The sequence below is a fragment of the Halichoerus grypus genome, chromosome 1 (genome assembly GCF_964656455.1).
Source record: "Halichoerus grypus chromosome 1, mHalGry1.hap1.1, whole genome shotgun sequence".
NCBI classification, from domain to species: Eukaryota; Metazoa; Chordata; class Mammalia; order Carnivora; family Phocidae; genus Halichoerus; species Halichoerus grypus.
The window spans coordinates 166,522,681-166,543,393 of NC_135712.1; the positions used below are offsets into that span (position 1 = coordinate 166,522,681).

Consider the following 20,713-nt stretch of genomic DNA (forward strand, 5'->3'; position numbering starts at 1 on the left):
TGGAGTCTACTAATTTCCCTCCCACCAACACACACACACACAACTATCAGGTGTAGTACACAGATACCTTGGCAAGAAGAGGGAAAAAAATTCACAGGTTGTAGCATCTTACCATTTTGGCTATTTCCTGCTCGCCCTTTTGTGAAAGCATTTTTTCCCTTACATTGTTGACACCGTACTATACAATTTTGTGTCCTGCTTAGCATTTTAAGCATCTTTCCATATCAAAAATTCTAAGCATTTTCACTATGACTATGTAATCATCATTCTGACTAATGAAAATGCTTCTTGCGTTCTGTTAGCATAAACAGACATCACGCTGAACATCCTCAACCCCGAGTTAGCTGCATTATGGCCTGCTGAGTAACGGGGTCAAAGGGTGTTACGATCTGGGGAGTCCTGCAGCAAGTTGTCACGCTACAGCAGAAAGGGGACAGTGCTACAGTTCTGGAGAAGGAGCAGGACAACTTCCAGCAAAACTATTTTTTCTAGGGGCGCCTGGGTGGCTCAGCTGGTTAAGCGTCTGCCTTCGGCTCAGGTTGTGATCCCAGCGTCCTGGGATCAAGCCCCACATCGGGCTCCCTGCTCAGCGGGGAGCCTGCTTCTCCCTCTCCCTCTGCCTCTCTCCCTGCTCATGCTCTCCCTCTCTCTCTCTCACTGTATCTGTGTCTGAAATGAATAAATAAAATCTTTAAAAAAAAAAACCAAAAATATTTTTTCTAAAAAAAAAAAAAAAGAGCATAGTAGGAAGGGAAGAATGAAGGGGAAATCGGAGGGGGAGACGAACCATGAGAGACGATGGACTCTGAGAAACAAACTGAGGGTTCTAGAGGGGAGGGGGGTGAGGGGATGGGTTAGCCTGGTGATGGGTATTAAAGAGGGCACGTTCTGCATGGAGCACTGGGTGTTACGCACAAACAATGAATCATGGAACACTACATCAAAAACTAATGATGCAATGTATGGTGATTAACATAACATAATAAAATCAAAAAACGATTTTTTTCTAAACCAAGCTCTACTTAAAACCTAAATATAAACAAAGAAAGTGCCGCGTGGCTCCTCACACAGCACAGACTCTTCCTGTTCAGCAGAGTACTTTGGTCCGTGGACCCCCAAAACATCTGGGAGCTGGGAGCTGGGTCTGAAAATTGGCTTTAGAGCTATCTAACTGCTCCAGCACAGACACTCTGCGCAGGACACTTCTGTCGCAACGTGGCTCAAGCCCACAGCATCACCATCATGGTTTGCATCTGCCCCCAGCAGCTTTCAGGGAAGAGGAATTTCCCTGAGCCTGTCCTCCCTGTGTACCCATCATTTAGCCTGCTGTTTACTGAGCACCTGTTAGGGGTAGATCTGGCATTTTACCTTGAAATAAGCCCCACTATCTTCATTTTATGGAGGATGAAGCCAATGTGAGGCGGGGTTGAGGTGCTTATTCCAAGACGCACAGAACTATTAGGGCTGGGACTCGCGCCCTGCTCTGCGTGGCACTAACCGCTAAGCTGGCAGAGAAAAGTGAAGAGAGACTCCAGGGGAGGCCATTATGGGAAGAGTGCCAGGCTATCAAGGGTCGTGGTTTGAATACCACCAGCTCACACTGGGGAGGACACCCTCTCCTGCCAGGCACTAAACTTGTAGTTCTAATGAGAAGACCTGCTGTACAGCAAACCTGTTGTCCCTGGCCTGCTTCTGCTATTGGCCATGTGGCTCCAATATGAGGAGATAAGGTCCAGCGCAGGACCGAAGGCGGATGCTGATGCTGAGAAGTAGAAGAGAGGTTTCAAGGAGAAAGAGAACACTTCCTGCTGCCTGTTGACAAAGTCTTGGCTGACATTAGGGCTCTTTGACCGCCCTTGTTGAATAAGCAGGTATTATCAGAAAGTTTCAGTGTTACCAACTGGACATAGCTTTACTATCCAGTACATTCAATACTGCCCTGGCCATAGGTCTCATACATATCTGGGCACCAGAGACAACTGCAGCTAGCTCTGTGTACGCCAACGTGTTTTACAACATGGTGAGGCCACCCACGGTGTACAACTGGGGACACAGCAATTATGTTCTTCATCACCAGGAGGGCCTCACCTAGGGCAATTTCCATAAATAACTTGATCACCCCAAGACAGACATTCAAAGGTTCATATCCACAAAGGCCAGCGCAGCATGATTAGCTGCTGACACAGAGTAGTAGTAATGTTGTTTTATGCTGAAACAGCATTTTACCTGCACAGAGCACTTTCACAAACATGATCTCATCTAAGCTTCACAACAAACCTTGAGTTAAGCCTTTCCAAGTTCCAAATGACACCTGAGAAAAGCTGAGGCTTGGAGAGGCGAAGTAACTCGCTCAGGGCTGTAGCAATAGTACCCGAGCCAGGAGTCAATCCCTGGACCCCAAATGGAAAGTGCCTTCCCGGACAGTGTCCTACCCTAAGTGTGAGAGCTTAAGACTGAGAGCCATGGTGTCCTATGCTGATCAACACAGGATCCTCCGGGCGGAGGGTGGGGGTGGGGGTGGGGGTGGGGGGTGGGGGGGTGGGTGGAGGCATGGTGGCCCACCTGGGTGGCTCAGTCGGTTAAGCGTCTGACTCCTGGTTTCAGCTCAGGTCAGGATCTCAGGCTCATGAGACTGAACACCATGTTGGGCTCAGTGCTCAGCATGGAGTCTGCTTAGTTTCCCTCTCTCCCTCTCTCTCTCTCAAATAAAGAAATAAATCTTTAAAACAAGACAACACAAAACATAAGATCCTCCGGGAAAGCTCTAGGGCACCTATGTACCTAAGTATAGAAGCCTGCAGATGGCCTCCGAGAGCACCCGGTCCTAGGAAACCTGTCTCTTGACTAGACACTGAAAAGAGCTCCCTACCTGGATACGGGATGGAGAGGAGAGTGAAGTCGGCATAGCGCTGGGCTTTGTCCACCTTCTCGGAGGAGGTTACACTACAAGACAGGACACAATGTGTTATGGCATCACAACACATACGCACCATTCCCCAGTGAGTATTACATCAACGTAAAATGAACCTCTTGCTAAAGAAACTACTCTTCAGATTTAGGAATGATTCCCTTCAGCAGTGCTGACTTTGAACAATTAAGAAATGTAACTTCTCTGCCCCCTACTCTAACTTATCAAGCAAGAGAGGTTACTCTCCAATTCTGCAGCATCCACAAGCGCAACAACCTCCCCGCTGAGTCCCACAAATGAAGGCAGCACAACCACCCTGACCCAGAGGGTGGAATGAGATGAGAACAAGTAACTGAGACACTGTCCAAAGGGGGCTTCTGGGGGACTCTAGCCTCTCCTGTCTTCTCCAATATTCACTGAGGACACTCCTCAACAGGGCGGACAAATGGCATCTGAAAGGGAAAGACTTTGGACATTCTGACGGAAGAAGGGAGAAGGGACTATTCAGGTGTCTGTGCATAGCTGAGCTGTAAGGCCTCAGTATGTCTTATTTTCTAAGACAACCTCCGCATAAGTAAAAGTCAGTATTATGAAAAAATAAAACATTTTTTTTGGCGGGGGGGGGATTTCTATAATCTCATCACCTCAACCCAGCTTCCATTATTTTCAAATTTTGCCTTATCAAATGTCAAGATTTGGTCCATATGTGAAGTAAAAATTGGGCATATACACTGAGTTTTTTTGTTGTTGTTCCATTTAGAAAGAGACTCTAACCTACCAGAGAGGATGCAGAACTTGGAGCCAAGGGACAAACCTTCAAGAGTTTCTAAGAGAAGGAGCGCAGGTTAGAGACTCATGGCCCCTCAGTTATTCTCTGCATGACCTTGAGCAAGTTACTTATCCTCTCTGTGCTTTAGTTTCTCACTTGCAAGAGGGGCATAGTAGAACCTGCCTTGCAAGAATGTTTGAAGACACAGCTAGAAGATGTACAGAAAGCCCTCAGCATGAGGCCTGGCATGTAATGAGCCCTTAGTAACTGCTGTATATACCATCACCGACCTGAGAAGCGGTGAACATATCACCAGTGCAGGAGGTGGCCTGTACTTACTTCATGCCAAACTTCACCTTCTTGTTCTCCACCATCAGGTCGCAGATGTATTTGACTGACAGGTACCGAAGCAGCTTGATGTCATAGCCTCTGACCTTATCAAAAAGATGTGTGTCGGAACTTCTGAAACAAAGAGCCGAAGGGAGAGGGTGTACTGCACATTCATTCAGAGAAGTTTGGGGGATAGGGAGCATGTTCAAGGAAGCAGAGATGTCACTGGCAAGAACTTCTGTTTCCCTTCTCCATTCGATGGAGGGAGGGCCGAGACAAGACAACTGGCTTCAGGGAAGGTGACTTTCTAAGAGATTACCCTGTTCTCTGGGACATATTTCAAAGAGGAGCAATTTGCAGCCGAGAACTGGGAAAGGGCTTTTTGGCACTACCTGACATTAAGCCAAAAGACTCGAGATAATCTCTGAGTTCTAAAAAGCAGCAAGCTGGTGGCTGATAGAGTCTCTGAGCTTCCATTAGAGTTTATCTCCCTCCAGCCCCCCTTTTCCCATTTATGACCATTTTTAGCCATATGATTTGCTCATAATGTAACCGAGTGAAATGCTTGTTGGAGATGGACTTTTTAGAGCTGTTTTATCACCTGATTGTGAAATTCTACCAAGTGAATTCCCTCTTCTTAGCAGGTCTAAGCAGCAAGGAGATAAAATTTTTCCTAATCCCCCAGGCTGTCTTTTGATCAGTCATACAGATAAAGGCAAAAGTAGAATGAGTACACAGTCACCATTAATTTTTTAATGCCCACTGCTTTGCTGTCCACAGCAGTGTCCTCGCCAAGAACAGTGTACGCTATGGAAGACGGCCTGGCTGAGGCAGAGGTCGTCTGATCTCAGGGGGAGAGCCAAACATTCTTGAGCACAAGCCAGGGCTGCTGCTCTCGGAACTAACAGGCAGAACTGGGCATAGTGAGATGCCTTTTCATGCACCAAACCATGATTTTGGGCAGCTGATCTTACTAGGGTGCTCGTGTGCATTCCAGAGATGCCTGATACCAGTTAAAGACTTCCCACGGGTACAGGCCATGCAAAGGAGCTTTTCCAAAATATCCTAGGGTGTCATTTTCTAAAAACATTTGGAAAGGAGGTAGAAGAGTGTGAACCAACCCATTTCCTCCCTTTAAGGGGGCCTAAAATACTTCTTTGTATCAAGCTCTATTATGGCATCGATGACAAGTTGATGAACTGTGTAACTTCTAGTCTCTGGGTCTCCCACATGGGGCCTGTAGCCCCTGCCCTGTGCCTTGGCACCAGGTGTGCTGTGACACCTGGTAGGCTGGCTGTCAGCACCCTGGTCACACCCTGGAAACCACGGGGCTTGAACACACACACAGATGTCTGAGCCCTGTCTCAGACCTGCAGACCCTGGGGCTGAGATATTGCCCAGGAGGGAGACAGACTGCTCAGCCAGCCAATAAAATCAGCTCTGGTGAGAAGCTATGGGATGGACCTTAATGACCCTATTTCAGGGGCATGGACTTAGCCGTGGAAGGAAAGGAGCCAAAGCACTCACCTGGACCAGTGATGAGCATACACCATTGGTATGAAAATGCCCACCACTGGTCAGACAGCCCATCCCCAATACAAGCCCAGATCCATAACAATCTGGCACTGACCGAAGAGCGCAGTCCTCCTCGGTGATGTCCTCTGAATCTGCCCAGGCATCATCGGCACCCCCTGCCAGAGAAACCTGTCAGCACCAAGGCTGTTGCACAGGGCTCCACCCAGGGGCTTCCTGACCAGGCTCCTCCCACCCTGCTCCGACACCACCCCCAAGGGCAGCCCTCGTGTCTTTCGGCATCAGATGTCCCCTCTGCCTGGCGGGCTTCTTTACCCCAGCATCTCCTTGAGTGAAGGGAAGGCCCCCGGTCTCCACCCAGACTGCTCAGACTCTCCACCTCTGCCACCGTGGCGTGGGTGGCTCTTCTCTACATCTGGGCTCTGGTTCTCAGTCAGAGGAGGTAGCTCAATATTCACCTGAGAAAATATAATTGTAGCCAGTGCGTCCATACAGCTCCCCCCATCCAGCCAGGGTAGCCGACCTGCAAATGTGCTGGGAGAGAAACAGCATTTTCAGATGCTTTTCTAGGGTTTTCTTGTTCTTGTTTTTCCCAGCTTTATTGAGATATAATTGACATACAGTATTGTGTAAGTTTAAGGTTTACAACATGCTGATTTGATATACTTATAGATTGTAAAATCATTACCACCATCGAGTCAGCTAACAGCTCTATCATGTCACACAATTACCATTTCTTTTATGTGGTGAAAATATTTAAGACCATCATTCTTTGCAACTTTCAAGCATATAATACAACATTAACAACTATAATCACTCTGCTGTACATTTAGATCCGCAGTTTGTACACTCTGGCCGACGGTCAAGATGATTTTCTCAAGTGCGCACAGTTGAAGGAACGCCTAGGACTCCGCAGAGTCTTCCAGGCCCAGCTTCTGGGTCCAGGAGCACTCCCCAAAGTCTTATCAGCACCCAGGCCACAGCAGTCAATCTGAAGAATGCCTAGAATTTTTAATCTACATCCTGTCAAGGGAGGAGCTCTCCCAAGAGGCACCGGAGTGCTACTAAGAGTAACGGACGGATTTAGGGGCTGTCACGCGTGTATGTGTGTAGGATTCGATGTTATGGTCTATGTGTGTGTGCTGGGCGTGGCACTGAACCGTTTACACCACTTCTCACTGAATTTTCAGTGAGCCCACGAGGAGCTGTGGCAGGGTGCATGCACTGCAGCTGCTTCACAGAACGCACGGGAAGGTCATACAAGGACGGGTAAGCTGGGATTCGGTCTAGACCCACCCACCTCCACAGCCTGTGTGCTTATCATCATCTGGAACTGTTTAGCACAGGGGGGCAGCAACCTCTGAAGCAGGTGGGTCAATTAAGGGAGAAATGTGTCGGTGGTTTGTTTTTGTTTTTATTTACATCTCTCTCTTCCTTATCAAGGAAATGTAGTAGCTATAACTGTGCTTATGGGTTTTTTTGTTTCGTTTTTTTTTTACTCTTTTCCTCATTACTTAAAGATCACTTTGAGAGCTAGAATCCTAGAAACCAAGCAACTGGACTGAACTTCAAAATCTAATTTTAAGGCTGTATCTTTAATTAAACTGTAATGAGATCCGGTAGGGTTGGGGGCATGGGAGGAGATAGGTGGTAATGGGTAAGCCAACTAACCCAGAGTTTAGCTAAAGGCCAGGGGTGGCAGTGAGGTGGCTCGGAGTTTATATTAGAGAGGACAGCTGCATGACAGAGAGTGGTGAAGTTCATTTCTGAATGGGTCACACAGACTGGCAAGGTAAAGCAGGTCCCTGAAAGACTGCAAAATACTGCCTGAGGGCTTCTTTTTCTTCTCTACCTGTTAGATAGTAGGAGAGCCAAGGTTTTGTTGCTACAGGAAAGGGGTGTGGGTGGGCATCACCAGGTCACCTTCCGGCTCTCTTGAGGTAGTGACAGTCTGGGGGAGGGGGCAGGTAATAGAAAAGCAACCTAAGGCAGGGTGTGGTGTTTTTTCAGGTCTGGGGACAAGAAGAGATTCGTGGGAAGGTTGTCCAGGCAGTCTGTGATGAAGGACATGGGCTGGGATTCCTGCTGGCCTGAGCAGGATACACTCTGGTGGGGGCTGCTTAATTTTCTCTGGGTCCAAAAGCATTTTGAAAATCTGATGAAAATGATCAACTATCCCCAGAAAAAAATGTATGCACCACAGTTAACTTACATTTTAGAGGTTCCTGGACTCTCCCAAGTCCATCCATGGACCCACCTCTAGCCCCCATTAAGAGATGCTCTAAGGGGACCACCCCAGTAATGGGGAGTAGGGAAGTGGAAAACTGTAGCAGGGAAGTGTCAGTCCCCAGGGTTAGCACCTGAGAAACTCTCACGTTAAGTGGGGGAGGTCTGATTCCTAGGAGCAAGACAATAGGGGGCATTCAGCTTGTTTTGAGGGTTCCCCCCCCCAGAAATAAACAGCCAATTTTACTGGGCCCAGACCGGGGGTCTGTGTGTCTTGAAGACTTCTGCGTATTTGTCAAAATTTTCTTCTCCAGGTTCTTTTCAGCCTGTCTCTGTAGCCTCATGAGCACCTTTTTCTTCGAGTAATGGATCTCGGCCTTCTCCTTCCTCTTGTCCTTCAAGTACTGTCTGGTACTTCCAGCCAACCTCGTGAGTCAGGCACCCAAGGTAAGCGAACTTTCGTGTAGGCTTCAGACACAAACTTGGGAGCAGCAAGTACCACCACCTGCTTTTTCTTGTCATAGGATGGCAGGAACCCTTGAGGCGGTCAGGGCAGCCTGGCCCTGCTGGGTCTTGAGGGGGCAGCAGGCCTCGCACTGTCCGCCAGAAGATGCGGCTGGGCACTCAGAAGTGGCAGGGGCCAAAGGATGGGTTGGTGTGCATCCGCTTGCAGAGAAAGGCCAGCTACTTCAACTTGTTTCTGTAAAATTGCCAGAAATGTTGCCCTCACAGCGCATGACTTCAAGCCTAGCCGCACCCAGCTGGCCACGATGGCCACCCGGCAGCCCAGGAGACAGCCTCTGCCATCGAGCACCAGTACCCGCTCCTCCGCCATCTTCGGCAGCCGCCTGGGAAAGCTTCTCTGAGTTTGACTGGCGTGTGTTACCATCCCCACCCTTCCCCATCATCGAAGTTGCTAACACCAAATCTCACTTTTCTTTGCATTTTTTTGTTGTTGTCGAATCTTTTCAGAGCAGAGACACACACTGTCTTTGGCTCTTGAGTTTTGAGACTGTTTCTTGAACTCTCTTCTAGGTCCAGATACCTCCTTCTGTCCCAGTTCTCTCATATCCCTTAGATCTGTCTGTCCTTGCCTTTTGGTAAGTCAGGCAGCGAGACGCGGGCCCAGAGGACTCATCAGATTGAAAAGAGCGGGCAAGTTGGCTACCTCCCCCAGTGAGGCACTAACCTCCTCTGAAGGAAGGTCCTCAGGTGGCACCTGGCGGAAGCGGTACTGGACTGCAGACTCTATCTCCTGAGCCCTGCTCCTGAGCCTCATGGCTCCAAACCATAACCCTATCACTTCTGCACTTTAAGCTCAGCTCTTGACTGAGAAAGCAGGATGCACTGTGAATGCTCTCCATTTATCTAATTGTGAGTGGCCTCTAATTCCGCATGGGGAGCATCGCTCTGTACGATTCGCTTATCTACTAACCAACTCTGACACGCAGATGAAAGTGGCAGACCTTTACTCCCCATCTCTTAAGGGACGAAACAAAGAGAAAGATGACTTGTTAAATACAAGTGTTGGGGAAGAAAATGGCATAGGAGAACACCTTACCCTTAAATGCTTGAACTGAGTTTTTAAAAATTTTTGATAATATATTTTATTTAACCCAACTATATCCCAAATATTATGTCAACATATAGTTACTTTAAAAATCATTAATATTTTACATTTTTTGTACTAAATCTTTAAAATTCGATCTGTATTTTACTTGAATGCTTTACTTTTAGCCTTGTTTTTTTTACAATAAAATTTTTTTTTTTAATTAAGTAATCTCTATGCCCAACGTGGGGCTCCAACTCATGACTCTGAAGTCAAGAATCGCATGGGGTACTGACTAAGCCAGCCAGGTGCCCCTTTACTTTTAGCATTTAAAGGAAAAAGTAGTCCCGACCCCAAATACGGTTGTGTTTCACAAAAAAATTCCACGTTGTTTCAGTTATAAATTAACTGCAATAACATCAAACACTTCGTTCCTCAGTTGCACTAGCCACACTGAAGTGAATTTTGAAGGAAGCAAGCACTTCCTAACACACCCGCCTTCCCCAAGCTAGCAGAGGGGTTGCCTCTGAAGTATTAGTAATAAACCGCCATCACCGCCCTAGCTACCAAGCGCCTGCCGTGTGCCACACATCTGAGGATGAGGTCCCCATCTCACAACAGAACACGCTCCCCTACCTTTCCTACTCTCCCTCTCGGTTGCCCGTTCACTTGTCTGCCACTCACTGGGCTCACGAGGATGAGGACCGCCTTACTCATCTCTGTCGCCCCAGACACTAGCACAGGGCCCACTACTGCTTTATCCAACAGCAGGAGCTGAGCCTCCACTTCTAAGCCGGGTGGGTACTTTGCTAGGTGCTGGGAGGACAACAGTCAGACAAGGCCCCTGTCCTCAAAGGGATTACGGCAGAGAGGAAATGACAGACATTCAAACACGCAATTAGAATGAAGCCCATGTAGGGAGGTAGGGAGGTAAAAAGTGACTGTGTCAGAGGAAGCCAAAAGGTATGAAATGGTATCTCACTGCCTGGATAAGAAGGTGTAAAAGGAGAAGAAAGCAGGATTAATGGCAAAGGCCTCCATTTATGAATGCCAAAGACTCCTCAGAATAATCCTTCTAACTCCCTGGTCTTCCTCTGAAATCAGGTGGCTTAGGGCTCTTTTTCACAGGCCTGCCTAGTCTGCAAGTGCAAACAATCTGCCATTTAGAAACCCCACTTGTTCAGCTGTTCAGTGTGGCACTTCTCAAACACATTCAGGAAAGTTCCTTACTCGTGGTGTACAGACAAAGCAGTGAGAAACACCAGACCTGACAAAGCTACACAGGTCTCTCTGCTACAAGACGTCTCTGAGCCTTTGTTATATCAATGTACATGTACCAATGGACTTTATGAATGTGGAGCCTGTGGTCAGGCCAACTCAGGTATGCAGAATTTCTCATTCACGGACAGGGAATGCTTTTCACAAGCGTATCCTTAAACTACTGTTCTTTGGAACACACTTCAGCAAACACTGGTTTGAGTACTACCTATGTAATTTCTAGTGACAAGCACTATGCTCCATAGAGCAGTGGTCTTTAAACTGGAGTTCCAATAACTTGCAAGAACCCGACAACTTCCCAAAGGGGGAGGGGGGACAAAAAGCTGTAAGACGATCAACTTCAGGAACTTCCATATCAGCTTTTCCATACAATCGACCTCTCCAAGCAAGCCTTCATTCAAGTCCCCTTTCCTAACTCCCCTTTCACATTTGCTCTTCTCCCATTTTACGAAAAGGCAGGCACAAAGGGGCCCAAACAAGCCTCACATCTCTCCTCCTCACTGTCCGGGCGCTTGACCGCCCACACTGGGTAACGGCAGCTGGGTTCTGCAAGCCACATGCTCATGTATCTGCCAACTGAAGAGAGAGACTGCATCTGCTCCCTTCTCCTCCTCCAGGCTCTCCCTACTTTCGTCTGCTCCTCCTAGACTAATCCCCCCGAAAAAGCTACTTTCCTCCTATATTTCCCTGCTCAAAAATCACACTGCTCTCCTGGCAAATGCAAGCAACTTGGTCAGCATTCGGCCTCCTGCAATCAATCCCTTCCATCCTCTGGCCTGGCACACACCTTCCCCACCAGCCAGGGAGGTGCCCGGGCCCCTCTGGTTCCTATCTCCATGCCTTTCCCCATGTTGCACCACCTGCTAGGAGCACCCTCCCATCTGTGTGCCAGCTAGCATTGTTTTTCCTCCAGTGCTCTCAAGCCACGGCCTGCTCACTTAATGAGGCCACCCGTTGAGTCACTCCACACTGCTGTCCAAGCCTCTCTTACACCACACCGGAGGACCCTCAATTTCAGTGTGGTAGCCTGAGGGAACTCCAGGTTCAGTTCAAATCCCAGCTCTTTTGGTAAACTTGGCAAAGTTACTTAATCACTTCGTTTTATCTGCAAAATGGGAACATCAATTACATCAAAGGATTATAAAAAGATAGGTAAATGAGACCACACTGAGGAGCCAAGTTAACGAACGTCACTACAGTATAAGCTCCATGAGGGTAAGGGTTTTTGTCTACACACTGATGTATCTTAAGGCCTGAAACCTAATATACATTCAGTAAACACTTAGTAAATTATAGGATGAACAACAATGAACAAACAACAATGTATTAACTTACCTGATCTAATGTAGTCCATAAACCTTTGATGTAGGCATTATTATTATTCCCATTTTATAGAGGAGGACACTGAGGCCTTGTATAGGCAAGAAGTAACAGGGCCAGGATCTGAACCTAGGCAATCTGGCTCCAGAACACTGGGTGGGGTGGGATGCCTGGGTGGCTCAGTCAGCTAAGCATGTGCCTTTAGCTCAGGTCATGATCCCAGCGTCCTGGGATTGAGTCCCACATTGGGCTCCCTGCTCAGCGGGAGACCTGCCTCTCCCTCCGCCTGCCGCTCCCCCTGCTTGTGCTTGCTCGGGCACTCTCTCTCTCACACAAATAAATAAATAAATAATCTTTAAAAAAAAAAAAGCACAGGGTGGGGTACTCTGGTGTGACTATCCCTTCCCTACATAGACTCCCTTGGAAGGTGGTATAAGAATTGGATTGTTGCTGGGGCGCCTGGGTGGCTCAGTCGTTAAGCGTCTGCCTTCGCCTCAGGTCATTATGATCCCAGCGTCCTGGGATCGAGCCCCGCGTCGGGCTCCCTGCTCAGTGGGAGGCCTGCTTCTCCCTCTCCCACTCCCCCTGCTTGTGTTCCCTCTCTCGTTGTCTCTGTGTCAAATAAATCTTTAAAAAAAGAATCGGTCTGTTTCTATGGCCTGCGTTGCACAGCACCAGGCACCCAGTAATCACCCAACACTTGGCTGGTAAATGCTGAGAACAAGTCGACCATACACTTTGCATTCAGCCAGTTACCCCAGAACAGGGTCTAAGGGAATGGTGTATTCTTACCTTGCCCTTGAACAGGATCACTGGACAGACAAACCGTCCTCTGCACCTGGCCGTCTTGCTACGGTTGACAAGGTCTTGCAACTTGCTCACTTGCACAGTGCTCTGAAACCTAAGGCACAGGCAAGAGTCAGGTCAGGCTGGCTTCTAAGTGGGCATTGCGTGTGTGTGTGTGTGTGTGTGTGTGTGTGTGTGTTCACAAAGACCCCATGCGAAGTCTGCAGATGTGTGCGTGAATACTCATTTGAAATTTAGTAAATGCTTTAATCCCTAAATTCTAGATCACGGATATGTTAAGCTTTTCAGGAAGAGAAAAAAAATGCTATATTATAGGTAATAAAATTTAAGTCATCCTGATTTTAGAATCCTTAAAATGAAAAAACAAGTGAGCTACTTTGAAGACATGGTACATAAAATACAGAAATATACATAGCAAACTGGATGCTGATTACGTCCGGGGTGTACATTTTTTTACTCCCAGAGTAAGACAATAGTTGTCCTGGGGACCCTATGGAAATCACAGGGCCATTTTTGTGATCTTTCAGGGGGCAGGCTAAGAAGGTTCGTATTTCACATGGTGATAAGCTTCTGATATTTCATCAACATTCCAACTATCTTTAACAGTCCAAACAGCAAACAGGGCAGGGAATGCTGGAGCAAAAGAGGTAAAAAAGCAGCTATTTGTGGCACGGAGAAATATAGTAGTTAATGCACTGGGTTTGGTAAGGAACTTCCAGAACATCAGAGAGTCAGGTTTAGAGATGAGCTCCAGCAAGTCAAAGCCATAATCAAATCAGTAGACCCTAAAAACAAGGTCTCTTCTTATAGACTCACCTACCAATCCAAATCAGCCAGGCAGAGCTTCTGGTTACACGAGAAAGGAGAGGCAGGAAAGTTAAGAGTGGGACACTATGTAGATTAAATGAGTAGAAGGGAGGGAAGACGCTCATGTTCCCTCCTTATAAGGGTGAGCTTCCAGGTCAAGGGCATTTAATTCCTTCTACATCCTAATCCTTCTGGGCATCCAGGTGTTCTTGCACAGCAAATGCATACAAATAACTGTTTCCAAATGAGTAAGTTCAACTCCTACACATCTGTGGTTAGCTTTTTAAGTCTATCTGGATGCCGTTGGGATTAACAGTCTTTTAAAGATAATGCTGATTCTTAGTAGTCTTCACAGATATATTCGCAGGCCACAGTAACTACTGTCAAGTGGGGGTCTGAAACTGAAGTTAAAAAGAGGGGTTCAAATAAAAACCTGGACCAGTAGTTTGATGATCTTGGAAAGAGAACAAGGGGGTAAAAGAACAGAACTTACACTTCCCATGGTGTGTTTTTCTGTAAGGTCTGATTTAAGATGTTACTTTTGTAGTCATTTTTTTTCTTCTTTGAAGTCAGCAAGAATGGCAAACTTGAAGAGGCTGGGGTGCTTCTTCAAGGTGCCTGTAGGGTGGCACTGGCCACCCAGCCATGCCCTAGAAAGTCCATGGCTCACTGAAAACCAAGTTCCGCCACTTCCCCTCACTCAGTTTCTCTATGAAATAAAAAGGCACCTCAGGGGGCGCCTCAGTAGCTCAGTCGGTTAAGCGGCTGCCTTTGGCTCAGATCATGATCCCAGGGTCCTGGGATCGAGCCCCACATCGGGCTCCCTGCTCAGCGGGGAGCCTGCTTCTCCCTCTCCCTCTGCTTATTTATTATAAATAAATAAATAAAATCTTTAAAAAAAAAAAAGGCACCTCAGTACAAAATAATCTCCTAATTCAACTCAGATGCCAGGAGAATATGAAACAGAGAGCACATACAATACTGTCCACAGGAGTCTTCCTCTTGCCTTTTGGTGGCCCCAAGCCATTTTCACAGATCTGATCAGCACTATCTATTGCCACAGGATCTCACTTAGTCACACCAGCAGCTCCCTCTGAGTTCTAAATGCCTTCAAACTGTGTTTGATGCTCCCAGGCTGAGAGCTTCCATTCGGCAAACTCCATAAAACCAAGATGGAAAACATGCCAGTATTTCCCTCTTAGGGGCTGTGGGCAGTCTTTTAATGTAGAAGTGGCATACTTTTTCTGGTTAGGCTAGGTGGTGGTTTATTTTGCTAGTCCCCCTACTCAAAGAACCAATTCAGCTTCCATTCTCAGTAGTTCCTGCTTTTATTTTTATTATCTCTTGGCCTTAGGATCTTTTTCTTACAGTGCTAAGCACTGAGCTGCATCTGGCACATGATACTCAGATTTGAATGAATAAACGTAGGCTTTGTATTTACGTTTGTCTTGTGGGACTGAGCTATTAACCTGTGGAATCTGATGCTATCTCTGGGGAGATAGCGTCAGAATTGAGCTGAATCGCAGGACGCCCAGCTGGTGTCCAAGAACTGGTGGTGTGGGGGACTCCTCAGTCCCACCCATGTTGGAATTAGGTACAGAACTTAACCACTATCCCCCAGTGCCTCATCTGTACTTGCCCTAATTCTGGTTCTTGTTACACAGTCATTGCTTCTTTATTGGTCTGTGTTACCCAAAAGACCTAAGGGTAGGGACTTCATCTATCTGGTAGGACTTCCAACTGGATCCCTGGGGACTGCCACATGGCAGCAGCTCAATGAACACTTGTTGACAAACACATGCCTTGGCTGTTCAGAGATCCCTATCCAGACTTCTATTCCCAGATGATGGGCTAAACTGGGGAGGTGGATTAACAGAACTAAACCACTTCCTAAATCCAGTTCTACCCTGTGTAATGCGGTCTCATTACTGTCCTATTAACACCAAAGCCAGGTATGTAAAGAAGCAAAAGTTCTGTTTCTTCCCACCTAAACATGCATATACTCCTTTCTCTTCAACTGAAAGGCACTGCCCACTCAGGGTTACTTCAAGGCCTTACAAGAAGTAAAAAGTAAAAACAAAGTTCAGTAACTCCTCTAGGGTGACGAATACACCACCGTGGCCCTGGCCTAGAAGGTGCGGCTCTGCTGGTGGAAGAACTGTGGTGATGACAGAAAGAAAAGGCAGACAGACCCACGGAGCAGAGTGAGGAAAGACCCGGATTTTAAACCCACCCTGCTTACTGCTTCTGTGGTCTTCAGGAAAGCCAAGTTACTTCCCTGGGTTGTCACTTTCTCTTCGGGACAATGGAAGTGATACCACCTACTTCACTGGGTTGTTGCGGGGCTTGAGGGAGCTGCTGTGTGAAACTCTAACACCTGGCAAACATTAGGCCCTCGGCAAACGTTCATTTCCCCTTCTTTAAGGGCTCGACTGCCATCAGCACTGAGCTGGTTTCCTTCCAGGAAAAGCTGCTGTGGGGCAACCAAGACAGAGTTCCTTAATGTACCTCTACTACAGGGTGGGGGGCACCACCTGGGAGCTTGTGAAAAAATGCAGAAGCTTGGGCCCCACTCCAGACTACTGAGTCAGATTTTGTGTTGTCACTAAAAGCGCAGGTGATTCGCTCATAGTCTAGCTGAAGTAGCACCATCTTGACTAAAGCTTAGCTTAATAGCAGAATGCCATCGCGGCACCAAGGTAAAACCATCAGCCAGCACTGAAGAGGGTGGAGGGGAGGGCAAGGGCAAGGAAAAAGAGATCTTGTTCAGAAACTGTAGCTAAGGGCTTATAGATGTTGAGTCTACCTAACTAATTCTGGAAGAAGTTAGGAAGAGATGGAAACCATATATAACGGAGCCTTAACAAAACCCAGATCTTTAGGGTCAGAGATCCCTGGAGTTCTTAAGTTATATGACTGAGGATATGATATAATTTCTATGATCTACATACAATTTGTTTTCCTAATACCTTCCTTTTTCTCAGTGAACCCCACCACAACCTCATGAGATGGTACACTTAATAGAAATTACATTTTACAGATAAGGAATCAAAGGCTTAGTCCTTAGACTCCTCTCACCTGGTTATTCCTCTGCTGCAAAGCATTCTCTGGCTCCCTGTGGCCTCTAGCAGTGTTCCTCAGGCTACACGGTATATTAAGGCTCATCTAGAGAGCTCCCTAAGAATGTAGATTCTGGAAATTCTGATTCAGGGACCCTAAAATCTGTGATTTTAATGAGTGCTCAGGGGATACTAGCACAATAAAACCGTAACACCCACAAGTCCACACTCTTTGGCCTGATGATCAAGACCATATATAAACTGGTCGTTTAGGACATGTCAGGTCTGCTACTCATCCTTCCAGTTCCAACTGAAGAGGATCTCTACCACAGGCTCTTCCTAAACACACATTCCAGGCAGAATTAACCATTCTCCCTGGTTTGTCTGCAGCAGCGCTTCCTAAACCTTAATGTGTATATGAATCACTAGGGCATCGTGTTAGACTGTGATTTTGATTCGGTGGCTCTGGAGCCAGAGATCCAGAGTCTCTAGCAGGTTCCTGATGGGCACACTTCAATAGTGAGGGCCTGCTGCACTCATCATTAACATCGCATCTACAGGGCCATGCTTTCACAGATACTGTGGACAACAGCTCCTGGATTCTCTTAAAATCAGCAGCAAGCACGGAGACTAAGGGAACAAACTTTGAAATCAACATAAAGCATTTCCTGGAGCCTCCATGCTGTCATGATTTATTAGTGTCAAACGACTGCCACCATTTACTGACTACCTTTGGTTGTATCCTGTGCTGGGTGCTTTATATATGCTCGTATATGACCTGGTTTTAACCAGAGAAAGCACTCGGGCCTTAGTAGGCCCTCAATAAATGGTAGCTCCTACTTCTAATTCTTACAATAAACATGCCAGGCTTGTAATAGCCCCACTTATCATCTGGGATTGCACTAGCCACTTTTCTAAACAGAGACAGAAACTTACCAATGAGAAAACCAAGAGACAAAGAGATTACATAATTTGCCCAAGATACTTACACAGCCAGCACATAAACTCAAAGCAGTCCGACCTCAGACCTCAGGCTCTTAAGCCCTATAAATGGTTAAGTGCTCTTAAGAATGTCAACAACACAGCACAGCTCCCACCCCATTCCCTTAAAAAAGGACACTAAGGTTCAGAATGGTGAGGTGTGAAGTAAGCTGTCTTAGGTCAGTGGGCCCTAGGGTGGGGGAGAAACAGAAGTCCAGGATTGTGACTTCCAACCTCTCATTCTATGCCATGCTACTTTGTCAATCTAACTTATCAAACCCTGAATGGAACAGAGTCCGATAAGGTTTCATACCTGGGGAAAGTGAGTCTACCCCGCCCAGTTTCCCGCCCAGTTGCATACTTCCTGACTCTGGGGATGAGCTGTCAGAGCCTCCCCAGACAGGCACACTCTAGTTACATGATGCTCACGTGTCTTTCTCCTTCTCAGAACTTTCATACTCCAGGAACACGATGTGCTGGGGGTAGTGGCCACAGATATCCCCATTCACATTTTGGATCACACTGTAACAGTAGTCTCGGCCAAACAGCTCCAGACATCTCTTCTCAATGCGCTCAACCTGCACAGAGGAGGAGACCTGAGCATAAAGAAGATTCTGGGATTCTGAGTATGAGAATTAGGCAGCTCGGGACCTGCAGAGGTCACTGGGAATGACATGTGCCTCTGTGATTATTATTCAATGCCAGGAAGAGACACTTTGCTGGGACACAGGCCCTAGATGTGTACTTCATTAATCTATATGTGGTTATGTTTTGGGAGGTCTCTGAACCCCTCAATGTTGCAGTGAAACTGTTAAGCATTTGAAGGAAAGGGCTACAATTTTTATTAGATTTTCAAGGTGGTCCACAATCCATAAAATATTAAGAACTCTTGCTCTAGGTTACTTTAACATTAATCCATTATCTTCCCCTGGCTCCAGATTACTCCCCATTCTCTAGCCACAGACAAGTACCTAGACACTCTAGTTAGTGTAATGAGTAAAAGCTACAGACAAGGCTGTCTCCCCACACTCCATTTATTTATCAAATAAAAGAATGAACTCCCCTTAAAATTGCTCTTATTGGGGCGCCTGGGTGGCTCAGTCAGTTAAGCGACTGCCTTCAGCTCAGGTCATGATCCTGGAGTCCCGGGATCGAGTCCCAACATCAGGCTCCCTGCTCAGCAGGGAGTCTGCTTCTCCCTCTGACCCTTCCCCCTCTCATGTGCTCTCTCTCTCTCTCAAATAAATAAAATCTTTAAAAAAAAATTGCTCTTATTTAGTTCACAGTTTAGGGAAAGGTCCACTAGAAAAAAGGCATAAGACGTGTAATTATCTTGAGAAGTCTACAAGAGATCAGGAAGCCTGGAGAGGCTTTAAGGCCAGCTGCAGTGAAAGTCAGGTATAACTTAAGACAACCCTAATCTTTAGAAATGGAAGATGGAAGAGGGGCTCAGCAAACCACTGACCCTCCACAGCCACTCAAAAGACCAATGGAAAAACTCATAGTGGCTTAAACTAGGAATTCTCGAATTTTAAGATGCATGAGTATCATGAAGAAGCCTATTAAAAAATGCAAATTCCAGGTTCCCACCCTCAGAAATTCTGACTCAGTAGAACTGGATGGGATCAAGGAACCTTTATTTTTAACAAGGATCCCAGACAATGCTGAAACAGGTGGTCCTCAGGCTAAGCTCTGAAAACCACTTGGTTGTTTGGAGAGTGGGGAAATCCCATCATTACTTAAGTCTTCCCTAGGCTACTCCAGAGAGTAGCAGGATGCCAACTGCAGTATGTTCCAGCAAGTAGTACCCTTGGAGCCAAACCAGAGTTTCGTGGCCCAGAATGGAACAGAATCCCACTGGAAAGCCTGATGCTAAACCTGCCAAAAGCACATGGAGGATCCGCAAGATTTCCAATTGACTGCCAAACAGTGCCTAGGATGGGAATGGCCTTAACCAGGCTGGATACCTTCCAGGTCTGGCAATAAGGAGACTGAAGGGAATCCCAAGAGTAGAAAAAAGAGGAATTGAGACTTGCTTTTTAAAGGAATAGAGGGAGTGTGGGCTGTTTTCCTATCTGTAGAGGAAGGAAAAGGATGGGCCTAAAGTCACCCGAAGGCTTTAAAGGAAGCAACACACTCGGCCCATGTCTTGGTTCCATTCTGACCTCTGACCTGGAGCAATCCTCTAAACTTTTTTCTATCATCTCAACGTGAGGCTTTTGTACCCACACCTGATGCACGGGAAGAACCCTCCTCAGCTTCCCTCTCTAATGTCTGAACATGGTCCCTCAGCTCTGATCCTTGACCTCCAAACGCCTTGTCTCAAACCAAAGGACGTCCTTCCTTGGCTTCTTCTGACCCCAGTTCTTCCTTTTTCGGTTTTTGAACCCGACCCTTACTCGCCGGGTCCAGACCCTGGGAACTTCCCTCTCTCCTTCCTCTGACCCCTGACCTCCGCCTTTCCTCTGTAACTTTTCAAGCCAAGGAGTTCTCTTGGTGCTCATTACACCTCCAAACTCACCTTAGAGCCGCCCGTCCCGCTGCAGTCCTTGGCCCGGTACTGAGTCCGGGAGAACTCCTCCAGCAGCTCCCCAAGCCCCGGCTCCTGTGGCGGCTGGTTGCCCGAAGAAGCCGACGGCCCCCCCGAGGCGGCGGCGGCGGCCCTAGCACCCGCCATGGCCCAGCCCCGCGTCCCCTTCAGCACCCGGCGTCCCCCTCAGCACGCCTCAGCCCTGCCCATGGCACCTGGAGGCACCAACTCCGAGTCCGGAACCTCCGGAAAAGCCTCAGCCGTCGCCTTCCCTTTCCACTTCCGGCCCCGCCCCACCCAGCCGGATGTTTACTTCGGCCCTGACCAATCGGAGCCCGGGACTCGCGCCCTGCCCCGTGATTACCGACCCACCCCCAAATGTGGAGCGATCCAAATGGTCTAGGGAGAGGGAGCGGGGCTACTCGCAGATAACTCTTGCTCCGCCCCTCGGGGTTTCCCCTGGGGAAGCCGGGCTAAACCATTGGGGTTGCGGGAGGGGTGTTAGTGCGGGAACTAGGAGGAAGGAACTATGGGAAATAACCGGAGGAAGTGGAATAAACCACTACAGGGAGAGGAGGAGGGAACGCTTGGAGGCAACTAATTAGTGTTGGCAATC

The 20,713-nt window shown here is 47.5% G+C and overlaps 1 protein-coding gene and 1 pseudogene across 5 annotated transcripts in view; both read right to left on the reverse strand.

The window, feature by feature from the left end:
• The window catches only part of MTMR14 (myotubularin related protein 14), a 46,232-nt gene extending 25,854 nt beyond the window's left edge, over positions 1 to 20,378 (reverse strand). Inside the window, exons 1-7 of one of the 5 annotated variants that reach the window (XM_036079797.2) lie at positions 20,089 to 20,378; positions 17,997 to 18,145; positions 12,706 to 12,814; positions 5,999 to 6,074; positions 5,638 to 5,698; positions 4,017 to 4,136; positions 2,870 to 2,943 (exon numbers count right to left, since the gene is read on the reverse strand). In XM_036079797.2, the coding sequence (XP_035935690.1) occupies positions 2,870 to 2,943; positions 4,017 to 4,136; positions 5,638 to 5,698; positions 5,999 to 6,074; positions 12,706 to 12,814; positions 17,997 to 18,145; positions 20,089 to 20,244 (745 nt within the window). In that variant the 5' untranslated portion in view covers positions 20,245 to 20,378. Of the gene's footprint in view, positions 1 to 2,869; positions 2,944 to 4,016; positions 4,140 to 5,637; positions 5,699 to 5,998; positions 6,075 to 12,705; positions 12,815 to 17,996; positions 18,146 to 20,088 lie in introns of all 5 variants that reach the window. The other 4 variants (XM_078075528.1, XM_036079796.2, XM_036079798.2 and 1 more) reach the window with 4 other exon arrangements.
• On the reverse strand, positions 7,015 to 12,699 carry LOC118527799 (large ribosomal subunit protein uL13 pseudogene; annotated as a pseudogene).
• Positions 20,379 to 20,713: the final 335 nt, after the last annotated feature.